We start from the raw sequence: 27,691 nt of genomic DNA, 5'->3' as shown, positions 1-27,691 counted from the left end.
CCCGCTGTGTTGACAGACAGGCTCCATTCAAATAAATAAGATAGCTTGTTTTTTGTTGTTGTCTGGGCTGAAGTTGGTCTGAGGGCGGTCTAACTTTGTCTGCCACTTGGTGCAAGGCAGATAGTGTATAGCAAGTATACTAGAGCAACATCTGATGCTGCTGCTTTTGAGATAACAGTTGTGGTCCTTGAACCCAAAATAATGACCTTATTGAGGTTAAAAATCAACTCAGAGCTGAAGTTGAAGGGAACTTCAGCTGGGTAATAATAGTCTGTGAATTTGGCATTATGAGTGAGCTCTTTCACAGAGTCGTTTGACCCATTGTTAAAATAAAAAAATATAATGGCACCGCTTTAACATGAAAAAAAAAAAAAAAAAAAAAAAAAAAAAAAGAAGAAGCAGATATAAATCCTATACAATAATCCTTTGGATGATTTTTTTTTTTCTCAGAAAAACCAATAAACAATGATGTAAATATTATAAATATTAAAGACTTCCTCTTGATATTATACAGCGTGTTAAGGGTGAGTCATGAGCAGGGATATAGTGTGGAGTCCGCTGCTCGTCACCGAGGCCCCGCCCACGCCGTGACGTCTCGGGGAGAGTGCTGAGCAGCAAGAGGAAAGCAGCTTTAATTGCAGGGCAGCGAGAAAAGCCAGCGATGGCTTCGCTCAGGCAGGAGCACCACTATGGGCTCTCCTGTGGAAAAAATAACAAAAACAGCCCCAACAGGACGCTGTTCCATGTCAAGCTGACGGACACGGCTATCAGAGCGCTGGAGGCGTACCAAAACCTCAAGGTAGAGTTTCCCTGTGCGCGTTTGGGGATCAATTCAAGTCTTACACTTCTCAAAGTTTTCGGTTGTGCTTTTTCTTCCTTGTAAAAATTCACTGTTACCTTTGTGTTAAATTACTGTTTGTTAAGGCTTCTTTTTTTATTTATTTTTTTATTTTATTAATGTAGTTGTTGACATGATGTAGTCAGTTTTGTGGTACAGACAGTCGCTCCAGTTACTTCTAACTGCGTTTCCTTCTGAATCATTTGGCTTCATTGCTGCATAGCAGGACTGAACCCCTGTGATTGTCGGGAAAGACAGAGTCCGTCAGCTGTTTGCTGGGAAACCTTCGTGGTGCTTCAAAGTACAGCAGGCAACCCGCAGGCTGCATAGTTATCTAATTGACTAGTAGGCTAGTTCGTCTCATAATTAGCTCCAGGGGAGACCATTAACGGCACACGGGCATTATTGATTGTGTAACTTTAATTTGCATTTAAACAGATTACGTCGTGTGTTGACTGGACTAATTGAGATTAAGGAATTCACATGAACAAATATATGACACAACACATGGCTTATCTGTCGTTCTCCTCTTCCCTCAGGGGTCTTTACCAAGTGAACCATCGATTTGTTTTAAAGGAAATCAAGGGGTAAGTTTGCTCTCATTCTCTAATGTTAATTTAGTCACATTAACAGCCCATGTGATGGGCAATTGATCAACATAAAACAAGGCTTTATTTCCTTATCTGCCAATGGATACATTACATTACAAGATGAGTGGTTGTGTTAAAAAAAAAAAAAAAAAAAAAAAAAAAAAAGGCAACACTCCTTAAAACAAAGGCAAACAATTTCTTAAATTCAAGAACTGCAACGACGCTATTGCTCATCACACGTTTGTGTTGACTCTCATGCCCCACCGTGCTGCCACCAAGGTCAGAGGACTCATGGGAGCCGGTCTTCTCCTGCAGATAGGAGGCAGGCAGGTTACTGGGTCAGGCTGGTGACTGTGGAGAGGCTTTGTTTGGTCAGCGAGCGGCGCTGGGAAAAGGATGCGAGGAAAGAGGGAGGGAAGGAGAAGTGCGCACACACACATGGACTATCATGTCCACGTCTGCCTCCGCCAGATTCAACAGTGAGGAAAGGAGTTATCAGGAGTCAAATGAGGAACCTTCGTTGACGACAGACCTGCCTTGCGCATGTTGTTTTTGTTTGGGAATTTTTTATATCTGTGTGCATGTGTACAATACATTTGAAGCACCAATCAGCAGCATCTTTCTGTGGCTCTTTAAATTGAACCATAATCTGCAGTAAGTAGCCTGAACTGTGTGTTTTGATTTAAGCCAAGGGGAAGATTTACTTGTCAGTCAATGCTAATTGCGCAGGCTGGTTGGAACGAGTATTAACCCCCTTTCCTGTCATGGCAAGATGAAGTGAGTTGTTTTTGTGGGGGGGTTTGTGTGGCTAAACCTGTAAATATGCATGGTGGGGGAGTGCGAGTTGCTTCGTCTGAGTTTGAAGCGCTGGGGTACTTTTTACAAGATAGTTTTAACTCAAAAAGGGCAGTCGGCTTGATTTAGACTTCCTGACCGTCAGAATCATTCTTACAGTTTTGGTGTGGTGGATGTGGCTCCGTAACTCATCCTCAATGTGTTCAGTCTGAAGTTTCTGAACTGACTCAAGTTGTCATGTGGGATTGATTGCTGAGATAGTAATTCTCTGAGCAGGGGTCAAGTGTTGGAGGTGAGGGGGCGGTCAGTTTGCTTTTTTTTTTTTTTTCCCCTATTGTTTGTTTTCAGGGGAGTTTTAGCTCTGTAGATCTCAACTGCAACTCTCAGTGCACACGGATATGTGTGGCATTAAATTAGAAAGAATGCTGCAAATCCAAAGCTGTGTGACTTGAGCATATCCTGCAGTGCACCAAAACTAAACTTGATGATTGGATTCATGTTATTTTATCAGAAATTGAAGTGCCTGTTCAATAAAGTGCTTTAAAATAGACACACATGGTTGACCTAAGAGAAGAAGTTTACTAGCTTTATTCTGTACTGGATGCAAAAGGGAAATGGCAGCTGTTAAAATACAAAGAAAGGCAATAAAACTGATATTTGAACCAGGGTTAATTCCAGTGGAGATTTATTGTAAGAGAGCTGTACTGTAGCGACACTCGTCAGGAGACGTTTCCTTGACAGTTCATCTGTTGTCATTGTGATTGCGGAAGGATTGCAGGGAATTTTTCACCCCTCCCAGCACATGGCACAGAGAGCTAAAGTTATTAGCAAAATGAATGTTTAGAGGTAATTACAGGAGTCATGATGCTCTTGATTACAGCGTGAGGCATCATGACTTCAGTTTGCATTAGCTTTCGCTGTCTGCCTGACTCAGACATTCATAAATCTGTGTCTGTGTGTGGAGCGCTGGCACACTTATGCTGCAGTAATAGCTATGCTGATGACATGAACTCTGGCCTACTAATTTTCCTGTCCCGTTCCCGGGCTGGAGTCCCACTTTTTCCTCTGTGTGTGTGTGTGTGTGTGTGTGTGTGTGTGTGTGTGTGTGAATTGAAGAGAGAGCACACCTTTATGCTAAAGTGTGTGTAAGTGATACACTGCATGTCTGCATGCATCAGTATGCATTGCATTTTTTTATTTGCTTGCTGCGACCTTGTGGGGATGGTTATTTTTTTATGCGGGTGTGTTTGTTTTTGCTGTGTCCTGTGTGGTCTGAAGACATGATTTATTCATGTCCCACCTCCTTTTTCCTGTCTTGCCCCCTGTGCCCATTGTGCTGCAGTCGTTGGCCTGCTAGGACCCGAGTGGGTCCCTTGAGGACCCGCCGTGTGTGGTGTGGGTGTGTGTGTGTTTGTTTGGTTGGTTTGGCTGCGTGAATGAAAGACAGAGAAAACTTTGCCCCTTGGCTTTCTACAAGTATCCATGTCTGAGTGTAGGTTGTTTTTTTTGTTTGTCTGTGTGTGTGTTTAAGCTGCCTGTGCTGAGATCCTATGAGTCCCCTCTGATTGTGTTCTGTCTCCTCTGATTTGAATAACAATGAGCGGGGGAATGCAGGCTGTGTGTTGTCACTTGGATCACCCAAAATGAATCAATTTATTCAGCCCAATGCGTTACAGTCAGTCCAGATGTGTTGTGGCCCACCCGGAGGGTTTGTTTGTGCCCAGCATGATAGAAACATCCCTGCTGTGCATCTAATGGAGTGGAGACTCGAACTAAGAACAGTGCAAACATCTTCCATCTTTAACATTTGCTTATTTAACCATGACCGAAGTTGAATGTTTAGAGTTTTAGCTGACATCTCTGAAACACTGATGTTGCTTTCAATGCGGTGGATGCTTCATTATGAGGTGTGTAGGAATAAGAACTGGTTAATTATCTTAAAGCAGTGAAGAAAATACGCTCTTTATTTGAGCATAAATCATTTTGAAACATTGAGTGTTTAACAACACGTGGAAAGGTGTAGGGCATTAAAGGACGTAAGCACAAGTCCATATTTTCACTTTGCACTGCATTTCAGTAATCTCCTCAGTGTAGCGCATGTGCTGCGTATGTCACTTGTTATAAATGTATGTTGTTTTCCCTCAGATCTCGTTAATCGGTGTGTGTGCCCACAAAGGGAAAATTGTTAAGGGATTATGATGTTTTTAACATCGGTTATAGCTTGCAACTTTTCTGTAAAAAGCCAAGAATGAAAATCTTGTGCAGCGACCAGATTACATATTTATTTAGCGAAGGTGTGAGTGGAGGGCGTAGACAAGCGTCCCTCTGAGATCTGGCCGTGGCAGCGCTGGAAAAAAGCGCTCTCTGTCCGACGAAGGAGCTCAGAGATACGAAGCACATCTCGGCTCGCTGAGGAACGTGTCCCGTCTTAATTCCCTCATGTGAAAATTCACACCATAAGTTAATGACGCATAACGAGGTACTTGTTCCGCCCCACACACACACACACGTGTGGGTCATGGTATGGCATGGCCCTAAATGTCTAGAAACATAGCATTCTGCAAGGATCCCAACGCTTTGGGGGACGAGGAAGGATGGGGCAGTCGTCGGGCACAGTGACCCACAATTTGTTGAAGTTGACAGTCTGGCCCTCGGGCACCTACCGGAGACGTATCGTTCTTGGCATTACAGCCAGAAACCTCGGGGGATGCTCGTGGCACTGCACCCCTTCCTCCTCCTTCGTGCCTTCCCTCTTCTGCCCGAGCGCTGGAGCCTGCAGCTCTGGCAGCAGCTCTGCCCCTCTGTGAAATTGCAAATGAAAAGGAATGGAAGGTGATTACACTCCGAGGCTTGATTACATGCACTGTCTCCCACTCGAGGCGGCCACATTAATCACCCAGTGTCGGCATGTGGAACTCGGCACGAGAGAAGACGCCGCGTAGCTCCGAGCGCCGACTGACTTGACTGTGGGATCATAAACACGCGGCTGCAGGAAAACGCGCATAAATGCGACTTTCTTTCTTTGCGTGCTCTTCTCCAGCTCGGCTGACCCCCCCCGTCCTCCTCTCCTCCTCCTCACAGACGGAGACACAGACACACATTGTTTTTTTTGTATCTCTGTCCTTCATTGTGGTGGGGACTTGCCTTAAATGGCATGTGTCAACTTGTGGCCCTGGGAACCATTCAGCTCTTTTCTTTGTGATGAGAAGTAGTGTTTACTGAAGTGTGGGGACGAATAGGGTGGTGGCTGGCTGCCTGTCTGAGCGTGTGTGTTTATTTGTGCGTGTGTGTGTCCCTAGGCCAGTGGCGAAGATGTTTGGCTGATAGCTAGACTTTGGCCTTTCTCCCTCCTCACTCTTATGAGTGGCAGTAATGCTGATTACACCCTGGTGAGAGGAGCTGGAGCTGAGCCTCTCTTTGCTCACACTGGATTAACACACAAACACACACACACACGCACACGCGCACAGAGTTTGCATTAGCAGCCTTCCCAGAGAAACTTGCCTCCTGCTGATAGCAGACAGCAGTGGTGGAGACAAGTTTCATTCCCTCCTCCTCCTCCCTCTCCTCCTATCAACCAGAAAGGGGAAGCAGTGCCATGGCATCCCACTCTGGAGCCGAGGAGGCCAGGACAAAAGACGGCCTGTTTTCAGAAGGCCATTACTCAGGCTGCAGAGGATGTGGAAACAATAGGCTGCATGAGATCTACACCCAGACCCCACATTCAACCAAAAGCTAGCAGGAAACATAAGCCCTGTGCAGCGACAGCAGTCTCTCACAGTTTTTGTTCAATCGACTTTATAGTTTGATGAAGCCAGGAAAATGAGCCTTTCCCGTCCTGCATCTTCCACGGGTTGACACATTTATGACAGTAGAGAGTGAACTGAGGCTCATTAAGACAGTGTTGCCACACAGACTGGCAGTCTTGGCTTTCATTGTCAAAACTCGAGCAGGAATGCCAGCGGGGGTTTTTTCTCAGGTGGAAATTTTCAACCTTGATGCAGGTCAACTGGGTAGTTTTGGTATTTATAGATAAGCAAAAATAATCCGATTATTTTCAAAGGTTATTTAAACAAAATAGTAAATAATAATAAAGAAAGCTATAAAGGGGAAGAAGGGCAATAACTATCCACATAATTTTAAAATATAATAATCGTACAGACTTACTGCAGAGTAAAATTTGCCCCCTCTTCTACTCTTACCCATTGGACAACGTTCCAGTTGTTGTATAATGAGGTTTTCAAAATTTTAATACTAATAATCCAATTGCCAATTCAGTGATTATTTGTCAGGCGCTACAATCGCGGTGTCATGTTTTCTCTTTAGGCTGCTTACGGGTGCTTCCATTGAATGTCCTGGGTCAGAGAGAAGCAGATGGGTGGTGGCTTGTAATGGTGGAAAAGTTTCTAACTGCCTTCTTTTTGTTAGTTGTGATTATGTTTCGTGAAGGTTATTGTAACTTGATTTGTTCAAGGGTTAAGGACATTTGTTGTCTCAGTATCTTAACCTAAAACACTTTACATTACTGTGTTGTGTTCACATTAGAGCGGCTTGTGAAAGTTATCTCGACGAATCATCGGTCATAAAACCCTCAGTTGACTGAAATCCCTTTTTTAGTGTTATTTTGGGCACAGACATTGAACCACTGACCTTCCTCCGGTGGATGGAGAAGAGCCGAGTACTGTCGGCCCACGGAGGGCTACTGGAGTGAAGCTGCCCAACAAGGTGTCTGAGGTTAAGGTTCAGAGTGACGGCCCAGAGCTGGGTGTCCCTGGACTGGGATCCCGCACTGGTCTCCGCATGCACCGTCCTTGAAAAAAAAGTGCCACCTAGAGTGCATCAGTCAGGTGGAGGTGGTGGGGGTCACAGGGTCATCTGTTCAGGAGTAAGGCTCGACTAGAGTGTGATTTTGATCATGAAGAGAAGGGCCTCTGGACACACGAGGGGTAGTGACGGAGGGAAACGCCTCCACTGCCCGCCGCTAAAAGCAGAAAGGGGGAGAGACCCTTGACAATTCAGAGGCAAAGGAAAGTGCTGAGGATTTTCTGCTTGACAGATCAGAAAGGAATTATTATTGAACAGCCAAATCCAATTCGCGTACAACCCGAGTTCATTTGCCCTAATGTGAATATCGCCAAGTTCTTTTCGAAATTCAAGTCTTGGCTTGACTGTTTGCATGACGCCGCACGAAGTGGACTGAAATATGACACGCACACACAAACACACAAACAAACACAATACAAGTGCATTCACAGAAACATGCAAGTCACATGGAGACATACAGAGGCAGAGTAAAATATGGACTCGCACTCACAGACACCACTGTACATGCGAGTATTTTCACAGAGATGTCATTCAACTCAAAAAGCCAAGGAGCTCAAAGAACTGCAAGTCACAACTCGTCAAACCTAAAACTGCTGCTGCTGCCACTGTGCTCCCTTACATAAGCAGCTGGGGTGAAAAGTTGAAATGTCTTCACATTTATTCAGCCTAATTTCTAACATGATAAATATAGCAAGATCTGAACAAAAATGTCGGTGGCCTGAGGGAGCGGATGCGTGAGTGAGATGGAGGGCGTGACCTGCTCTCTTCGGTTCAGTCTCTAAAAAGAGAGAATAAGAAAATGTCATTGAAGTGAACGGCGTGCAATAAAATTGCAGCCCATTTATCACTGTATGGCAGCGTGGGGTTTGTTTGGTTTGTATTTGTCCCTGTGGATACTGATACGAAGTGTTTTCACTGAATTAGGCTGATTAGGCCTCCTGTCAGGACTGTTTGGTTGATTGACGGCTCTGCTCTTAGCCTGGCTGCACATGTCAGGGTGGGACGAATGACACTTTTGTTATTATAGCCCAATCGCACCAACATCTCAAATGGTGAACATTTTGAATGAAATCTGTTCCTTACACATGTGACTTTTAACCAAATCTGCATGTAGAATAACCCTTCAGATTATTTCCTTTGCTTTGAAAGCTTGTATTGAAAAACTAAAAAAGGAGTCTGTGAGTCTGACAGAAACAGGCAAACCGATAAAACTGAAATGAACGAAGAAAACAGATGGAGAGACAGGCCCACGCCAAGAATAATGCCTTTGAAAGAGACAGACAGACAGACAGCGAGAGAGGGAGAGAGAGACAGACAGACAGGCAGACATTTCACACAGACAGAATTAGTGAAAAGAGCAACCAGAACAAGACTGTCCTAGCTGTGTTACTTACAATCAGAGTGGTGAATGTCTAGAGTGAAACAGAGTTCGGTTCAGGGACTCGACTGGAGCGACAGTTTGGGTTAAAAGTTAACATATGTTGAAACACCCGTCAGATTCAGGCTCCTTTTGCTGTGCCTCTTTGCCTTTTGGCCTCCGGGGGTCACTGAGCATTACTGGGGTCATAAGTCACTTTCAAGGCGATTTTTATTGCATCCATTTCTTAAGAATAGACCCTTGCTGCTTCTTGTATTTACACTTAACCATCCTGGTAACTTGTAGCTTGTTTTGTTGCCGCGTTTTCTTGTCTTTTCTTTTGCTCAATCAAGAATCACAAAGATCAGAAGCAACCCACTGATTTTCTGAATATTTTACTTGAAAGGAAGACGATAAATATTTCATTATTCATGGTCAGTTGAATTCTTTAAGTGCCAAAACCTTTGTAAGAGCTCCTCTCCGGGTTTGAATTGCAGTGTGTGCCTCTCAGGAGAATGCACTGAGCTCTTTGCTGTGGGCCCCATCGGCTGGGAACGAGAGTGCTTGTTGTAGTTTGCACAGCAGAGGTCTCAAAGTCTGCCCGTGGGGGTCGTACGAGCAGACATCGCCGGATAAATGTCAGTGAGCGCGCCGACGTGCAATGCATGACTGGGCATCTGCAACAGCTGGAAATACTGTGACGGCACACAGCACAATCTGGCGGACACATCCGTAAATTATTAATTGTTGTTACAGAGTAGGAAGATCAGAGGAAATGTCCTCCGATGACCCCCTCGCTGACTAAGTAACACGTTTGTTTCCAAAGTAGGTTGTTCCTTTTCAGTATAAAATTTCAGCATTCATCTTTGATAGACTTAATTTTCACCCAGAAGTGCTTTACATCTGCAGCTCTTCCAGACAAACAGAAATGTTTTGAACTGAATTCTTATTTTCCCCACTTACAAAATGTGATGCTGCTAAAAAAAAAAAAAGTTTTGTTGGAACAACACAATTATAATTTTATGACTTTGTTTGGCTCGTAAACTATGTTCCTGTAAAGTGGCGTTTATCCAGCTTACTAACTGTATTTTAGCCTTCTGCTACACTAATAACTCCTCGTAAAAAAAGCTAATCATGCTTTATGTGAACTTTGGATATCAGAAGTCGTGTTCAAAACAAGCAGCAGAGCTCTGCATCGTCTGTCTGGGCTGTTTCAAGTAACTCGCATGAGCAGCACTGGCCAGGTGAACATTTAAATGTGCGCTGACCTTAATTCCTCTTCAGGGTTCATGTTCTTTTTGATTGTGGCTAGTTATAATAATGGATGAGGATGACGTGTTTTTTTTTGTTTTGTTCCAACAATAGTCTAAAACCTAAAGATATTCTGTTAAAATGTATATGACATATGGTGTACTTGATGGCAAACGGTAGGTTACACATCGAGTGATGTCAGCATTCATTTTAAGTTATGTTACATAAACCTGAACTTTTTCTGTGTGCAAACCATAGTTGGTGTTAAAGGGACTATATAGTATAAATTCTGATTTCCATTTTTTTTCTTTTTCTTTGTTATTAAACATTTGTTACATTAATATTTTATGTGGAAGAAAACAGTGGTCAATCCATCAGAGAGCGATTAAGCTACAAGAGGCGGCCAATCAGAAGACAGGGGCACTGATATTTATGCACCTTAAAGACATGGACACAAAACAGCCTGTTGTTGGTAGAGCCGCAGAGGGGAAAAAAAATGAAGAGAAAAGGTCCAAAATATCATTTAGATGGCTTTTAGTAATTAAAACCACAAACATATCTTCTAAATAATATCAGGACTGCAAATAAAAAGTGTAACAATGGGACCTTTAACAGTATCTTTGCTGAATTTTTTTTTTATAGCAGTAAGAAAGAACCACGACTCGGTTAAAACATGACTAAGTACCTCACAAAGCCAATAGCTAACATGCTTACAATAACGGCAGTATTATACTTCTGTGTCCGCGAGTACTCGAGAGTCCGTGAGGCTACGGAAAATCGAAAGTTTAGGAGAGGCTGTGTGGAGAGGTCTGTCACCACTTGGATCTCAACAGTTTGCCTTTTAAATTCAACAACAATCAAATGTGCAACCATAACGGGGACATTGCCCACAGTTTAGGAATAGACATCGATCTAGAGTCATGATTGAACCACGTTCTCAAAGAGTACTACTACACGTCCACGGTGTTCGCAATTTATTGATGGTTTTGCTGAGACTTGTAGCCCTTAAGACTATTTCTCAAACTGCAGTTTGCAACTGAAACAAGAACTCTTGTTTAGTGCAGCTCTGACTGCCAGCTGCTTCTCTGGTTTCACAGCTAATTTAAGGTTTCACAATGGGGATGGGGATTTCTTGAAATGATTTGTGGGTGTAAGATGGTTTAAACTCACAGATATGTTAGTGCTGGCCGTGGCATCTGTATTTAAAGCACTCTTTTTATTTGTATCACTAAGAGGTCGTTGAAAAAGGAAGGACGTAAACTGTATAAATATTTAGTTGCACGATCTGACGATCTAAGTGGTCATTTAACCGAAAGAACACACATCGCAGTTGTGAAATGTTGACAAAAATGTCTCATGGTGTCAAATAATCCATACGGTGATCTGCTCAGTGTTACAACATGTTTTCTTACCATCTTTCTGTCTCCTGCAAACAATGGGATATCCAGTGTTAACCTGGAGGCTGTAACTGTGTCATTAAAGGGCTGGCCCCAGGCAAACATTGCACAACCCAGCACAGGACGCATTAAAATTCAAATTATGTCAGAAACTGAGATCCACAAGTGCGGCTGGATGCAAGCTGCTCTGTGCTACGAGAGTTCAGCCATACTATAAACAGTTTGTGTGAATTCCTGCGGTGAAAGCCTGCGTGTGAGGACATGTGCAGCAGGCTGATAAGAAAAAAGAGCCAACGTCTGTGCTGCTTTGTTGCATAGTTGTGTCAAAACATCTGAGGTGACTTTTAAAGACAGCAACACAGAAGTAACGGGGCCGCCCCTCTGAAACTGAACTGAGCGGCAGTCGCAACATTTATTAGTTCAGATCAGATTGATAGTCTATTGATCTCCCGAGTCGTGGTCAGTGTCCGTTATCTTCTGAAGCAGAAATGTAATTTATAAATACACTCAACTGTCAACCATTTACCTGATTGTCTGCAGGACTGGAAGTTAAACTGTGATTGATTAGGGGACTGACCATATCTGTCATTCAGCATTTGTTTACACTGGCGCACACACAGATAAAGACGCGACCATTAAAGTGATGGTGCTTGCAGATACATAAAGAATTTGTATAGGAGCTGCGGCTGGATTTTGCAGCAGTTTGCCCTGGGTTTAAATGTGTGCACGCTGCATGATAAACTGTGCACCTGCTAATTTCGATTGATAAGCCAACAAACACTTAAGCTTACATCTCATCTTACTCTTAAGAGTTTCAGCACTGCTGAGGCAGGACCAAAATAACTGCTTTGTGCATGGTTTGGTTTTAAAATCTCGTCTATCAGGAAGTGCATGCCGTTTAGATTGAGTGTTTTGTTTTTACCTCTGTCACTGTGATTTGTCATTTGTTGTGATTGAATGGTTTAGAAATAAAAAAAAAAAAAAAACACAGTTGCACATAAACGACCGGTCTTGAGAGCTGGCAGTTGCTTATGCAACATTTACATTGAGTGGGATTTGTGTACCCGATTCATTTGTCTCCACTCACTCCTGATGGAAAGAGCTGATTCTTGAATTGCTAAATGCTCCACTGTGTTCAAAGGCGAGCTGCTGACTCTTTCAGTCTGACGTTTGTTGCTGAGATGGTGATGTACCGTGCGTTTTTAGAGCTTTTTCTCTGAAAATGATGCTATGACAGTGAACCAAAACATCAAGTTATGTGCTTAACGATGAGCTTAAAGGTACTAAAAAAAAGTAATTTGATCTTTTGCTAATATAAACATGATATATTTTAACAATAGCCATCAGTAAGAGGACATTACACATGACATAAATACATAGTTCCCATTTTAGAGTCTTTATTAAAACCACACTCAGTTAAAATAATTATAGACACCATTTCCAGGTTTAAGAAATCTGAGCAGTGACTGGACACGATTGGCTAAGTGGGACCAGAGCCGTGTAGCAGAGACTAAACCGAAGATAGCACTGGAAATCCCCCACTATAACTGCACTTTAACTGCTTCCCACCCCAAAGCGACGCCAGCAACATGAGGAATGGGACGGATATGAAGCTGCTGATCCCTCGGCCACTGTTCAGAGGCAATAGAAAATAGTCGTGATGACAGTGTGGATCTCTGATGCGCACTGAGATTTAACTTGCTGCATTTATTGTAGCGCATGACTAGCTCTTTATGAACTGGCCTTCACTCACTCGTGTGTCCCCTAAAACTCCTTTTGTGCTTCTGTTGCAAATTTCCCATAAAACTACATGGAGGTCACATTGAATATTTTCTGAATTTTACTTTCGTAGACCTGCAATAACATCTGTGTCAGTGGTCAGATCAGCGTGGATGCTAACTTTGTTCTGATCCCCATTTTTCTGGATCTGTTATTATATGTCTGTGTGTGTTCGCGTGTTGCGTTGGTCTGCCCTGGAGGTTGCAGCCTTGGCTCTGGTGCGCTCGTCTGAGTCTGCCAGGAGATCTCATGGACGCCTCAGTGGAGCGGACTCTTAAGAACATAGTTTACCCAATGAGATTTATTTAAAGTTACAGAGCTTTATGGTATTTATACGAGGCCGTGTTGAGATGTCTTTGAAAACAAAAGCGGCGCTTTTGTCCTTTCTTAAAAAGCCGTATATAACCTCATGATGTCATTTCAGCGGAGTATTTCTCCACAGCTCATTTGTCATAGTCCAAGTGCTTTAGTCTCAAACAACTGCACTGTGTTTCTGTTATCTCCCAGATTTTCCCCAGCGACATTGATCAGATCATGCTTGTATATCTTCCTATACTCTTGACAGAAGACTCATTCATGCGTCATCTGGTTTCACTGCGCTTTTCCCAACCTCTGTGGAACGTGAATCAGACACCACTGGTCTTTGATATACGCAGAATAGGGTTTTGTTTTGTTTTTGACGTCACGTTGTTTAAATGACTGGTATTGAACAGTTTGTGTAATGTAATATAATTCGTCATGTGGGAGTTTGAGTGCGTCGGTACTTCTTCTATAGTGTTTCAATGCAAACACGAGTCAGTAAAGAAAATATACATTGTAAGAAGAAGAAGAATTTGGAAGCAAGTGAGGTTAAACAATGCATGTCCATTTGTTATGTTTTTGTTTTCCCTTAGATTTTCATTTCGAGCTGTCAAGGATGATAAAACATTGGCTGGTCAGAGGGTTTGTCCAGTTTTGGGGTAAAATATGTAAATTTTCCTTTTTAAATTCAGGGTGCTTAGTTGGAGGGTGATGAAACCTGCAATAAATGAACACCTTTTTAAGATGATATGATAAACTTGTTATCAATCAGCTGCTCACTTACACCTCCAGCAGTGACAGAGTTTGGAGTTATGTCCAATATTTAGTCTCGTTTATCTCCGTGTTTGGTCTCTACCAACTCACAAGGAGAAATCTGTTTCTCTGGCACTATGTAAACCAGCCAGACATTTTCTCGTCCTGTCTTCTGTGTAATGCTCAGCAGGTGATGTACAGTGGCTTTTTAGAGCTTCCTCGCTCTGGCAGAAACGATGCTATGAGAACGAATCAAAACCGTACATTTTCAGGACAGACAACTCGACAAAGAGCTCACTATAAAGTAGCAGATTTATAGGATATTTCTCAGTGGGCTTGTCAGTACGAGTATCCCATTGTCATATTGTTTTCACGTTTGATTCAACGATATAAAAATGTTGACTGTAGCAAATTTAAGGTTTTGTTCAGCCCCCGAGCTTTTCCTGCTGTGGCACCCATCTGGCTGTCCCTCCAAGTAATCTCTGAGTCTGTTGCTCAGATTGCAATTAAATTTACAAAGCACATTTATGTGCCCCAGAGGTTGAACCATTTTTGTGTTGAAAGCTCCGTGAGCTTTTCTCTTGTGCAATTCTCAGCCTAGAGAACATATGTTATGATATTTCATCATCTCTTGGGCTGCAAATATTGTTGTACACGTTTCATTTCATTAGTTTCCCTTTATCCTCCTCTTCTGTTGTTTTTGCTCCTAAAATGATTTTTTTATTTTTTTTATTTAAGCAGCCCTGTGGCCTTTTTTTTTTTTTTTAAACAAGGGTTAGGTGTATTCTTAGCCCCACCTGCAATTAAAGAAAAATACTTGGTGTGCTTTTTTCCCCAACATCTTTTTCTTGTATTTGCATGTATTGAACAGCGCAGCCGGCAGGCGATATTGTCAAGCTTTTTTTTTTAGAGTGAACTATTCCTTTCAGGGCTTTTTAACTACACTAGTCAAAGTCTGATCTCGACAGTGGGCTTGTTGGTTTTGAAAATAGAAACTTCACTGATTTATGTTGATTGCAAAAACCTTGGCTTTGGATGGCCTCGTGTCCTTGGCTACAATACATTTGGCATGCGAGTTTGTCTGAAATTCTGCTGAGTAGGTAATTGCTTTTCCCTGCAATAAGTTGACAGTTTGAAAGATAATAAGATGTATAAACTCTTAGGAAAATGTTGACAAGTTAAAGCAACTGGCTGGTACCAAACCAATGAAAGAATATAAGCATGTTTTTACTGCATGTGGTCGTGCCCACATACAGTACACATAACCTGTTTTTATGGCCAAAATCATGATGAAAACTGGCAGAAAAACCTGGAATATGTGTTGCACATTGTGTGGTGACATGTATTGTTTGTATGTGTGGAGTTTGGATATAGGAACATTACTTGTATAGCTGCTTTTGCAGACATTTTCACACGTTCGTTTCTGTTTTAAAGAATTCTTTTAACCAGTTTTTCTATCGTTTCCTTCGCAGTACATCAAGATCCCAGCTCCCACATCACAGTCACCTTCTGCTCCTCGCGTCTTCTCCTTCTACTTATCCAGCGACAGCAAAGACCAGCCGCAAGCCAGCTTTGACTGCATCCATCAATATGTTTCGAGGTATGGAATTTTTCAGTATCGACGGTGAAGTACAACCATGTTTATTTCCACCAAAATTTTTCCACCAAATGCTACTTTTATCCAATATAAGACCCTGTCTTAAACACCAGTGAAGCATTTTTGTATGTATTTTTTTTTTCTACATAAATCAGCAATGAAATTTAACAAATATTTTCTGCAAAAAGAAATTCTTCAGTTTCCGGATATGTTTGATCTGATACACTTTTTGTGACTTCAGATGACAGAATTTTTTTCATCATAGATTAGCAGCTCGCAATTCACCACATTTTTTAAAACCTGATTCTTCCAGCTCTCTCTATGCTCATATATCATGAGACAGTTCACTCGCAGCTGGCCGTACACAGCACGGCACCATTGTAATTTCCTGTATATTTCTGAGCTGAGCCTCTCATTACTGTGACCTGTGATGCTTTATTTATGGACTGGATATGCTTGGAAACTGAAGGTTACGCTCTGTTGCTGCCTCTTGCTGCCAGATGGCTAATTGTGGTCTTGACTTTAACTAGTTGTGGTTTCAGTCAGTTGCTGCAGCCAAAAGAAACAGCGCAACAGCGTGAGGGCAAGATATAGCTCTCTCTGGCTTCATATTTGTTTAGATTTTTTTTTTTTTTTTTTTTTTTTTTTTTGTAGGGTTAAATGGACGTAATGGTCAGCGGTCACGTATGTAATTGTGTTGTAAAAAAGGAATATTGGATTGGGGAACAGTTCCTATTTTTATATATTTAAAAACAAAAGGATTTGGCAGCATAGTAAATCCCTGATTTATTTACAGCATTAATGCAGTCCAGGTTCACGTGTTAAACTTTTTGCTTTTGTCCAAGATGATCCTTGTTTTGCAAGCATGCTGGCAGGAGCTAAAGTATTCCTGGTGGTTTTCCACAGGATCTAAACTGCTTTGAACCAGGATATCTGGCTTTCACGGCTGTAGCAGGCTGTGGAGCTATATCTAGCCTGTGACATGACATACAGAAACCATAGACCTGTCTTCTACCGCAAAGCCACGTTAAAATTGTGGGGAAATTTAGTATGCCGCGTGGCGCCTATACTGATAGCTAACAAGACTGTGTCCTTGCAGTGTTTTTACTGTGGAGTCGGAAGAAAGCTGTTCAAATAGCTTTGTGTTTTTATTTCGCAGTGACGGCCGTGAGCAGCTGGAAGGTCAAGGCAGCATCCAGGACAAGATCACCGTGTGTGCCACAGACGACTCCTACCAGATGACCCGCGAGAGGATGTCTCAGGTGGAGAAGGACAGCTGGAGCCGCTCCGCCATTGAGATCAAACCTGGAGCCACACATCCAAGTAAGATTAGGCAAGATGCCCCGTAATGAAAAAACAGAGGATCGGAGGCTGACACAGCTGCAGAGTTTCATGGGGAAGGGTCAAACAGCTCTAAGCTTGGAGAGAGATCAACAAATTGGATGTGGACACAATGGTGCCCTATAAAAACAAAAATAAAAGTATTATAGCACCAATAAAAGTCAGGAATATTTGCCTTATTTGAAAAATATTGCTTAAAGCTTAAAACCAGATATTTTCCTATGTGATGTGTAATGAAAGCAGATGTGTGGGCTGTGTTTTTGGTTATACAAGTTGAGACCAAAACCTAATTATTGTCTCCAGTATTTATTATTTTTTATTCATGTTTTTTGTTTTTCAGTCTGACTTTGTGTCTTTTCTTAAATCTGTCTTTTAAAAGAGTGTTGACCAAATAGGTGCTCTAAATGATTTCATAGGTTGTTAAATGAATTTGCTGCCCTGTGGTGCCACAAGCTTATCTGCTCAAAGTTATCACAAATTTCTAATGATGAAGAAAAGTTGGCAAAAATTTTCAATGCAACTAGAAATTCAAAGATGATACGCTCGTGTGTTTTCTTAGATCATAATCATCAAGAATACCTTAGAGCATATTAATCATACAAAGGCATGAACTGGAAAGCTACGCTCTCTTTTTTTTTTTCTCTTCTCCAACCTTTGCCGCTGTTATGCAATATTTTTTTCTTGGCCCAATTCTAGACCCCCATGTCAGTCCTGGAGCTCCAGGGAGGAACTCTGGCTGGTTTAGACCAAATTTAGACTATGTGGATTGTGTAACATCAGATCTTTTAGGTGAAGATGACATAGCAGCATACAGTATGCCTAAAGGGGAAACATGTATTAAGTGCAGTCTAAATTCCTCCCTCAGCCTCGGCAGGGTGTCATAAACACAGTGCACATTATAAAGCATGCCAAAACCTACAGCGCATGCATCTGACACACCACACACCGTAATTAGGACATAGTTCAGTGTATTTTCATCATGATTAATGACTGTTTATAGACAAATGAAAATGCATGGGGTTGTTATCTCTTGGCAGGACACACTTTTGTGGTTGAACAGAAAGCTTTCTCTTCCTGCCCCTCTCCACCCTCTCTGACCTTCAAAGCGCAGATTAACCTATAATGGGATTAGCACAGAGAGAGAGGTAGCTTTCACTGCTCTAACATGCCCCACCCGTCTGCAGCAGCGGTGTAGGCAATAATCAATCGCGTGCTTACATTTGAGGAGAAATATCTGCAGACCTGCATGCACATGTGATCTAAAGATAATGCAGAAGATATGTGGATGAATATTCACACATCCACAACCAGTTGTCACGACAGTGCAGCCCACAGAGCGTGTTCCCCGTGTTGAACAGGTGAAAGCAGCGTTGAGAGGTTCAAAATCATCTCGCTGCCTTTGTTGGACCTCCTACATAAAAATGTGAAATGCTTTTGATTTTTGTGTCAACGTGACACATTTCACTGAGGCCCACTTTCCCTGCTGCGGATTTACAAACGAGCTCCAATGAGTTTAAATTTAAGTCTCTCTAAATGTCAGGAAACTCTGAAGACTTGATTTCTTGATTACTGACATATTAAAAGGAAAAGAATATGCTGTAATATGTATAACAACACAGGCTTTATACAATTTGTCCTACTGATATGATAAAGTGTAGAGTTTTGATGGTAATTTAATCCAAATGCTACTACAAGAATTCAGATGTATCACTTAAATTAACCGTGTTTTCATTCTCTGTGTTCAGGTAAATGTGTCAAGTACCACAAGAGGCCAGCTCCTCCGTCTGCCTCAGACAGCAGCTTCTATAAGCAGTCTGCCAACAACCGGAGGAGCGGCGGCACGGCCACCCCGACCCAGAAGCCCCTGAGGGACCGCATCATCCACCTGCTGGCTCTCAAAGCGTACAGAAAACCAGAGCTGCTGCTGTGGCTAGAAAGAGAACGAGCCGGCCCCAAGGACAAGGCCGAGCTTGGTGCCATACTGGAGGAGGTACTGAGACACAATACTGCACGTGAACACAAACACTTACATGCATGCGCAGACACACCCTTAACACAGCATCTAAAAAAAAAAAACCATCACGCACACGGTCACTTGTGTGTTCGCTCATACATTTGACCTGCACATTTGCACACTACCCACACATGAAAACATACCGAGTTACATGCACACACATTTACATGTATTGGCTCCTGTCTGGTGAGTGTGTTTTGAAATGAAAGCCCACATGAAAAACTATGTATATTAACAAAGTGCTCCAACCTACCGTCAACACATTATAAAATGTATTTGACACTATTAAAAAAGAAAGACATCAGTTTCAAGGAACTACCACCAATGTTTCACACTAAAATCACAATATTTAAAAATAGCGATGATTTTAAACTGTGTGACCCAGGATCTAACAAAAATCTTCTTTCAGGCAAGCAAACATATAATCTTGGGCTGAAAGAAACACGGACCCTTCGTGCTTTAACTGAAGCTGTGATTGTTATTGTAAAATATAATGTACATTTTGTCCATATACATTTTTGAGTAATTGATAAATGATGTTTGTGCATTTGTACTGCTGCCATTGGTGTGTGTGTGTGTGTGTGTGTGTGTGTGTGTGTGTGTGTGCGCGCGCGCGCGCGCGCGCCTGTGTGTGTGTGCGCCTGTGTGTGTCTGTCCGTGTGAGTAATTAGGTCGCTGCAGTAATTGTCTCTGCAGAGATTGTGTTTGCTGTTGGGCGGGCTGCTCTGTCAGGCGGCCCCAGAAAGATAGATGTTCTGAAAGGCAGTCTGACGAGAGGTTAAAGTCACTGAGAGAGAAAGTCTGAGACTCCCTGATGGGAACAGAATCACAGAGAAATACTTTTGCTTTTCAGGAATGTGGATGAGCCACTGTAGCACATCCTGGTCCATCTTAGCAAATATATTTAAGTATTTTTGTAATTACACAATTTATTAATTATTCTAGTAACACAAGTTTTCAGCTCGCCTGACAGTTGACAAAATAAAAGCTGGAATATACATACATGTACATGTAGGTTCAATTTCAAATCAAGAGAGGCGTTTAAAATGTTTTCAAAATACAATTTTGACTTTATCAAAGTAGTTAGACACTATTTTGGGTATTTTACGTCAATGTTTACATTTTAAAATGTAAACAGGCCTGTTCTTTTTTAGCACAGCCACATTTTTCATCTCCTACAGTAATAAAATAAACAGACTTGTTAAACAAATGTAGAACATGTATCTACTTTTCATATGACTGTTTCTGAATAAGTTATCAGTATTGTATTTTGTGGAGTAATTTATGGTATCTAGAAATCACAAAAACAACCAATTTGGGCCTATTAAACCATTAAACTGCCATATAATAAAATAGCATATTTGTATTATAACAATGTGTCAAATGACAAAGAGGATGATTGTAGCTTGTAGTTTTATAGCCTACAACTTTACTATCTTGGTTCACTATCACCACTCGCATGTTGTTTTAGGCCACAGCAGGCAGCTGGTTCACTATAAAACTCACTGCACCCTACTTACCCAGCACCGAGCGGCAGACAAAATTAGCACCTAGCTGGTTGGCATGTTGGAGAATGTAACTGCTCAACAGCCAGATGTTTCCTTCGGGAGCTGGTAGAGACCAAAAACTAAAAAGTAAACATTTGACTTTAATTTGCCCGGTGGTCGGAGACACCGTGAAGTCCCAACACAGTAATTCACATAATTGTAGAAACATCACACCAATAGAGCTTATTTTGTTACGTAGATGGAGTAAAACTAAGCTTTCTATCAACTGTGGTTAAGCCGTGTGCACAGTTTTGAAGTTCAGAAATTAAAGGCATTAATGGGAGTTAAAATTAATGTCATGTGGTGTCTTGGATATTTCAGGTTGCCAAAGTGAATCCCAAAGACAGCAGCTACTCGCTGAAGGATGACTTCTACAGACATGTGCAGAGGGACTGGCCAGGCTACAGCGAGGAGGAAAGGCAGCTTATCAGCAGGCTGCTAGCCAGGTGAGTTGGACACAGGCGGATACGTGGATGCCTTTAACAACAGACTAATGATTTCAATCTGCTACTGTCATTACACAGCTTCTTTCTCTGTGACATGGTGTGTACAAACAAGTCTGTCTTCACTTTTGTCCGGGCCACTTTTTGCTGTTGATTATTGTCAGCACAGACTAGTGGTGAAAGTCATTATCACGACTGACAAATTGCTGTTACTTAAATTTTTTTTTTTTAAATGGCAATTGGACCTGGAAACGTTATTTTCCGCTTGACAGTCTCGCAGCTTCCAGCAGGCACAGGCCCTATTAGTCACCTTTTCACCTCTCGCCCACATCCTCAGCTCTTAGTCCCACAAATCTGTTCCATTTTCATGTTCAGCTTTAGTAGTTCTCCAGTAAACCGGCATAACTTTGGAGTTAAAACTGAGCGTTTCTAAATTCCACGTAGATGATATATTTGTGTCTCATTGCCTTGTCCTCTCTCTGTTTAACAGGAAGTTGCAGCCTCATATCAGCAACCAATCAAAGAATCTTCAAGGAAACTCGTTGATACTGAAAACCTCAGAGGATCAAAGCGTAGCAAAAAATCCTGCACTGGTAAATGACCCTTTTTTTGTTTTCCATGAACCTTTCAATATGTGTGGAAGTCACCAATCTGTTTGTAAACTTGCTGCTGCTTTTTTTTATCGTGGTTTCTGCACATGTAAATGAGTGCCGTTTGCATTTGAATTGCTGCCCTCCAGTCTTCACCCTCTGCCTTTGACCTGTTGGTTTTTAAGTTACACGGGTGAAGTCACTTGAAAAGAAGTGAGGTTGTGATTGGTATTCGGTTCATGACTTTAAACGTCAAATTAATAAGCTAAGTTTCAGGCTGTTTGTGTGGCTTGTGTAAAAAAAAAAAAAATATTTAAGAGATAAAAGTTGATTTCTCAAATTTTCTTTCTTTCTTTTCCAGAAACGCCCCGTGCCTTTTGACTCACTGGAAAGGCTAGCAGCTAAGAGACAAAAACTTACAGACCAGAGGTTACAACAGCAGCCCGCTGTAAACGGACTCTTAAACAATAAAGGAGCACACGATAATGCAACCTTTACCCTCAACCCCAGTTTCCACACAAAGACTGAGTTTCAAAGGACAAGTACCCATACTGATTACCAAAATGGCTTACCAGGGGGCAACAATGGCTTTCCTCTAATGCACAAACTGCCCAGCAGCTCTGACAGACCTGCTTCAGAGACCACGGAGCGGGAACCCAAAGTGAACTTCCTCCCGCCCCACCGTGACCCAGACTGCGCTCAGCAGCAGCTCGCCAGCAGCCAGCACAGAAAGAAGAAATCCAAAAAGCACAAAGACAAGGAGCGGGAGAGGTTAAAAGACGAGAAGCGAAGCGAATGGTTACAGACGAGCCCTGATCTCAAGCAGCAGTCAGGCAAACTTGACAGTAAGGCCTTTTTCTTTTTACACAAATTAATATTTTGGCTGATATGGTTTTTGGTCAAATAATGAGATCAGTGATGAGAGGGGGAAGTCTTTGTTGATTTTGACCACATCCCTGCTTTTATAGGTCTTTTTTGATTTCCATGCGGCAGTCTTTATTGCTCCCGAGACTACTGAGCTGTCACGTCTCCAAAACACCCTCTTTGTTGTTATGTGTCCGAAATGCAGTTTCTCTCGTGAAGTTGAACCACTTATATTTAAAAACTGTTGATCAGTAGTAATTGTGTGCGAGGTCGCTCTGAGTGGCCGTTTATCTGACAGCCCCCTGGCGCTTTTGTACAATATTGTCTCGTAAGTGTGGCTGTGTGCGCTCCCTTAAGATCGCCCTCTTGAGTCCTCAGTGTGTTATGTGGCTGACTGACTCAACAACATCTTGAGTGGTGCACTGGGTCTCCTAAGCCGAGAGGTCTCCTGACACCCACAAGCTCCTAGCTTGTGTGCACAAGGGAGGGCGGGGACACTCGCACAGTGGCTTTTAGCAATACAAAAACACATTGATTGACATTCAGATAATAGAAAAGTATCGTGCAGAAGACTCCACTGTCGCTAATGTCGTTTTCTTCATCTCGTCTTTGTGCTTCAGATCCCGACATCACAAATGCTGTGGCCTCAGAGGAGAAGCCGGATTATGTGCTGTAAGTCTAAATGTGTGTTAAAGTAATTGTTCCATGTAGTGTCACTGTTATACTTTCCTTTTATTTATTATTTGTTGGTTATATAAAGTAGATGAAAAGGGAAGATTCAAGTGATGAATGCTACCATAGCTACATAGCACTGTGCTGCCATCTAGTGTCAAGAAGCGGTACGACACAAGTAGAAAATTTTAATTAGGATTTGAGATAATTGTCTCTTTTAGAAAACCCAACATCACATGAGTTAAATAAAAGAGTGTGACTGCTGAACTATATCCTATGACAAAATTCAGATGTAGAAGTGTATCTTTATGCTGTAATCTGTTGCAACAGGCCGAATACATTGTGTGTCAGGCCATATAACGTCACAGATACATCATCACTGAGTGTGTTTGTCTGCGTGACTCCTTGTAGCACCTACAGCAAGATAAGGAGTTTGGAGCAGCGTGAGAGGTACCAGGAGGATTTCTGTGCAGAGTATGACGAGTACAAAGACCTCCATTCCCGGATCGCCACCATAACTCACATGTTTGTTCAGCTGGGGTCCAAGATCAAGAGCCTGTCCCCCGGCACACAGGAATATAAGGTACTTCTAGACATCCAGATCTGATCTGATACAAGGCACACAGTGCTGAATTGGGATATTAGTCTATGCAGATAAATGAACAATTTAATGATTTGTATTTTGTACCATTTAGATAATGGAAGACCAAATACTCGAAAAGTACAACAAGTATCGAAAGGTAAGTGAAACATTTAAACACACAGAAATCTTTTTTTTACACCGTAGCTAAGAAACACTTAACATTTCACACAGAACTACATTTTAATTTAGCAGAAACTGGGTGCTAATAACTTGATATCGGTGCCAGAACTTGTTGTGCGTTAAGTTTGATCATTTTTTTTATTACAGTGCTGTTAAAGAATTCGTGTTTATTAGAGAAATGCATCACACCAGGGTGGAAAGGTCATCATCCAAAAAGTTTCTGCCTTTGGTCACTAAAGCTTTTGGATGAAACCAACACAGATTCTTTGTCTATCACTCTGAGAACTGTAGGAGTATTTACGGTCTTAAAATGTATCCCAAAAAGGAAGTTAGGGAACAAGGAATTATAATATCATCAGCCAATGTGAAGGAGGTGAAAGTTTTTCTCAGACTGCAGCTAATTAGTGTGTGTATATATATATATATATATATTTTTTTTTTTTTTATTTTTTTTTTATTTTTTTATAACATTCATATAGAAAGCAATATGTATGAAGTAAAACCTTTTGAAAGGTGCTTTGTATTTGATTACCCTTTGAGACACATTGCCACAGAATGTCTAAAAAGACATTTGAATTATGTTTTTATTATTATTATTATTATTATTATTATTTTATTATTTATTGTTAAAATGTTCAAACTTTCCATAGTTATGCACCACAAAGCATGAAAAGATATTCATCATAAATCAGGGCTCACAAATCTGGTTGCTACCAGCTTTCTTTAAATAACTGTGTGCACCATATACTGTAGCTGGACCCTGAAATAACTGCATTCTCATTTAGGTCATTCAGGTAACTGGACCTCCAAGGAAATATCTTTTTATAGATTTATCAGCTATGTTTAGTTTAAGACAATCACAAGATTACTGACAATACATAAACACTGTGAACTCTGGAAGGAAAAAGTCAGCAGTAAACTCTTTAACCCGCTTTATTTTTAATGTTGTTTTGTTTTTGTAATAGGCGAAAGTGTAGCAGTATGGCATTAGTTTGAGAAGGGCTGTTGCTGTTGTCTTACACTTTGCTCCTTTTTATTTCCCATGATCAGATATTATCCATACTGGTTAATGGCAATCATTTTTAGCTTGGTGTAAAGAATAAGTGTAACGGTGTAAAACCCCTTTTTATTTACACACTTTCTTCCTCTCCACAGAAGTTTCCAGGCTACCGGGAAGAGAAGAAACGCTGCGAGTATCTCCATGAGAAACTGTCATACATCAAACAGCTGATTATAGACTATGATGACTCCAAGGCTTCCTCATAGCATTGGCTCTCAGATTCTTATGTATGGAACTCCCTATTATGCCCAAGTGTCAAACAAAGCATTTTTACAGGAGAGTGATACAAAAGGTTTTGAATCAAGCCACAGTTGTCGATACAGACCGCTTCTGCTGGGACCACGGATGATGCTGTGAGCACGAATGATATGAAATCAATAGCAGATTTCGCTCTGGTCTTTTTTAAGCCTGTTTGTTTCCAAGTCATTATTTCTTAATCGATGTCTTGTTGATGTGAAACATCCAAGGGAGGGGCAAAGACAGTCAGCCTTGCTGAAACCAGAGTCAGTGTAAGCCATTGAGATGGAAATAGTCTGTGAAAGTAGCAACAACTTTAACTTCTACACTTTGTTTTTGACACTTGTTAAGTCAAACATTCCTTCAGGCAGTTTCTTCCCTCTCCTTCTTTCTAAAGATTTCATTAGGCAGCGTAAAAGAGAAAATATACGCATCAAAGGGGCCTCATTTGATAAAGGATTGAAGCCGACCATTGCAAAAAACCTGAAATATTGTAAGTCATTTCATCTCGTATGTAGCCGTCATGTCTTATTATGCAAATAGAGGAGATAATTCTACCTTTTCCCACTGCAGTCTCCCTCAATATTTCAGGAACTTGAATTGAAGCAGGGGGAGTTTAAAGCAACTGCTGCATCATGATATTTAAAAGTGGATTTTTAAGTAAATCTAAAAGAAGTTTACCATACATTGGAAACAAGTGAAATAGTATCACCCTCATGGCAGTTTTTGAACAGAATAATGTATTAAGATTTAGATATTTTGCAATACAGCCCCTGAGAGGCTCCCACTGTTCACCTGGATTGATCTGGTTAGTTTGTTTTCTGAATGGAGAATGTGATCCTGACTCATCACGTATTTCATTCAGATTCATTTCGAAAGCAGCTGCACCCAATGAGCAAAAACTGGAAATTAATTAAGTGGTTGAACACCAATAAGTTGAGGGATATGCCGTCCCCCAAATGCACCCGAGTTTATATAAAGTATTTTTTAACCACACTCCCTTTTATTACAACGACTGGTAAATGGACCAAAATGCTCAGACATAAAGCAGCAAGTCTAGTTTAAAGTATTTTAGCCTACTGGAAAAAAAGTATCTCTATCTCTTTTTGCGTAGAACTACTGATGTATTTATTTTTTAAGCCCTTTTCTTCTGTCCTCTGTCTTTCGTCGGCCTCCACAGCTCGTAGCGTCCAATCTTGTGAAATCAAAGTGTAACAAAGCAGCTGGGGGAGCAAGGTGGGAGAGGTTGTGTGTAGATGAAAGGTATCGTAATATATTGTGTGTTTTTTCCCGACACAGTTGTGGACAGTCTCTGGGTTACAGAAGCCCCAATGTTCTCTAAACATGAATGGGTTAATATTGCGACGGAAGGCCTCGGGTGAGATGTTAGCAGCCGCTTCACCCACTGAAAGGATTCACTCGCTCGCTATTAAAGGGGATAAAAATAGTATCGGACGCTACTTTAGTATTGTAAGGCATGAGCATGGTGTGAAACTGAATCCACCAGAGGAGATAGTAATCCTAAGGTTTGAAAATTGAGACAGGAAATGGGAGAGAATACTAAATTGGGGACTTTTATAGTGTATAGTGAAGGATGTCAGAATCGGCTCTAGATAGTTGATTTTCAGGATAATGTGCCGCCTTGTTGGTAAAAAGTTGTGTTTTCTGGGTACTTTAAATGCTAGCCTATAGGGTTTTATAGCCTTCTATTCCCAGGTAATAATCGGTGCCCATTCAGACTGTAACTGTTCATTGTGGTTGCAGTTTTGGTACTGAACATCATTACACAGTCAATGACAAAGAAGCCTTAAAACGACTCTTTTATAGGACAAAGTCTTCAAACTGCCAATATTAAAAAGAATAAATCATCCACACACATTTGTTATCTGCCTTATATTACTGCTACCTGTTACATTTACAATGTTTTAAATGAATGCCAACAGTGGCTTTCTGTATTCATAATGGAATTTAGAAATTGTCTAGTTCAAAGTTTGATTGGCCGTGATGACGCTTACTCATCAGTTGCATTTGTAATCCTTCAGGTACTTATTTTTTTTTGTTCGTTTATATCAATCATCATTGAGGTAAATATTCAGGTATTTGTCATTAGGAATACCACTGATGTGATGTGCATCTCATTTGACTTTCGTGGAACGTGGAGTAGTTTGATTGAAAGACTGTCCTCGGTGGTTTCAGCCATACTTCAAGCGCAAAATGTCCATTTTAGAAGTAATGCTCCATCACTTTCAGGTAGTGGTGGTAATTATGAGAAGGATTCGGAGGGGAAACGAATAAGTAGCTGATTGAAAACCACAAGTATCTGGAGAATATTGAATTTGATGGAGACTATAATTATTAATTTGGATATTGAGTATGGTGGAAGTATCACTGGTCTTGGAGACAGAATTTCTCTTTACAAAATCACTGAATTAATTTTATGTATCTGTGCAAGTCTTAATCACAAGCTCCAATAACAAGTTTGTAAAAGGTTTGTTTTTTTTTTTAAGGTTTTTTTTGGACTAGTGCTTACATCAGTGTGTACTGCACAGCAGATGTTTTTATGTACTACACACCTGCTGAAGGGGCCTCAGTCACAGAGGAGAGGAGAGTATGCATTATGAACGTTTACTAATGTACACTTTCTCCTGTGATGTGCAAAGTTCAAAAGAATAAAAATGT

The 27,691-nt window shown here is 41.3% G+C and overlaps 1 protein-coding gene across 1 annotated transcript; it reads left to right on the top strand.

Annotated features, from left to right (window-relative positions):
* The first annotated feature begins 654 nt into the window (after nucleotides 1-654).
* LOC138213317 (RNA polymerase II elongation factor ELL-like) lies at nucleotides 655-27,691 on the top strand. Its single transcript, XM_069174342.1, has 12 exons — nucleotides 655-799; nucleotides 1,378-1,425; nucleotides 15,357-15,484; nucleotides 16,641-16,804; nucleotides 18,568-18,812; nucleotides 20,705-20,829; nucleotides 21,317-21,419; nucleotides 21,778-22,261; nucleotides 22,901-22,952; nucleotides 23,364-23,535; nucleotides 23,648-23,692; nucleotides 24,871-27,691. The coding sequence occupies exons 1-12, from the start codon at nucleotides 662-664 to the stop codon at nucleotides 24,979-24,981; spliced, it is 1,815 nt and encodes a 604-aa protein (XP_069030443.1). The 5' UTR covers nucleotides 655-661; the 3' UTR covers nucleotides 24,982-27,691.

Source organism: Embiotoca jacksoni, unplaced genomic scaffold (assembly GCF_022577435.1).
Source record: "Embiotoca jacksoni isolate LCO1_2020_lvr unplaced genomic scaffold, fEmbJac1.0.p SCAF_6, whole genome shotgun sequence".
Taxonomy (NCBI): Eukaryota; Metazoa; Chordata; class Actinopteri; family Embiotocidae; genus Embiotoca; species Embiotoca jacksoni.
This window is presented reverse-complemented; position numbering and strand designations above follow the sequence as displayed.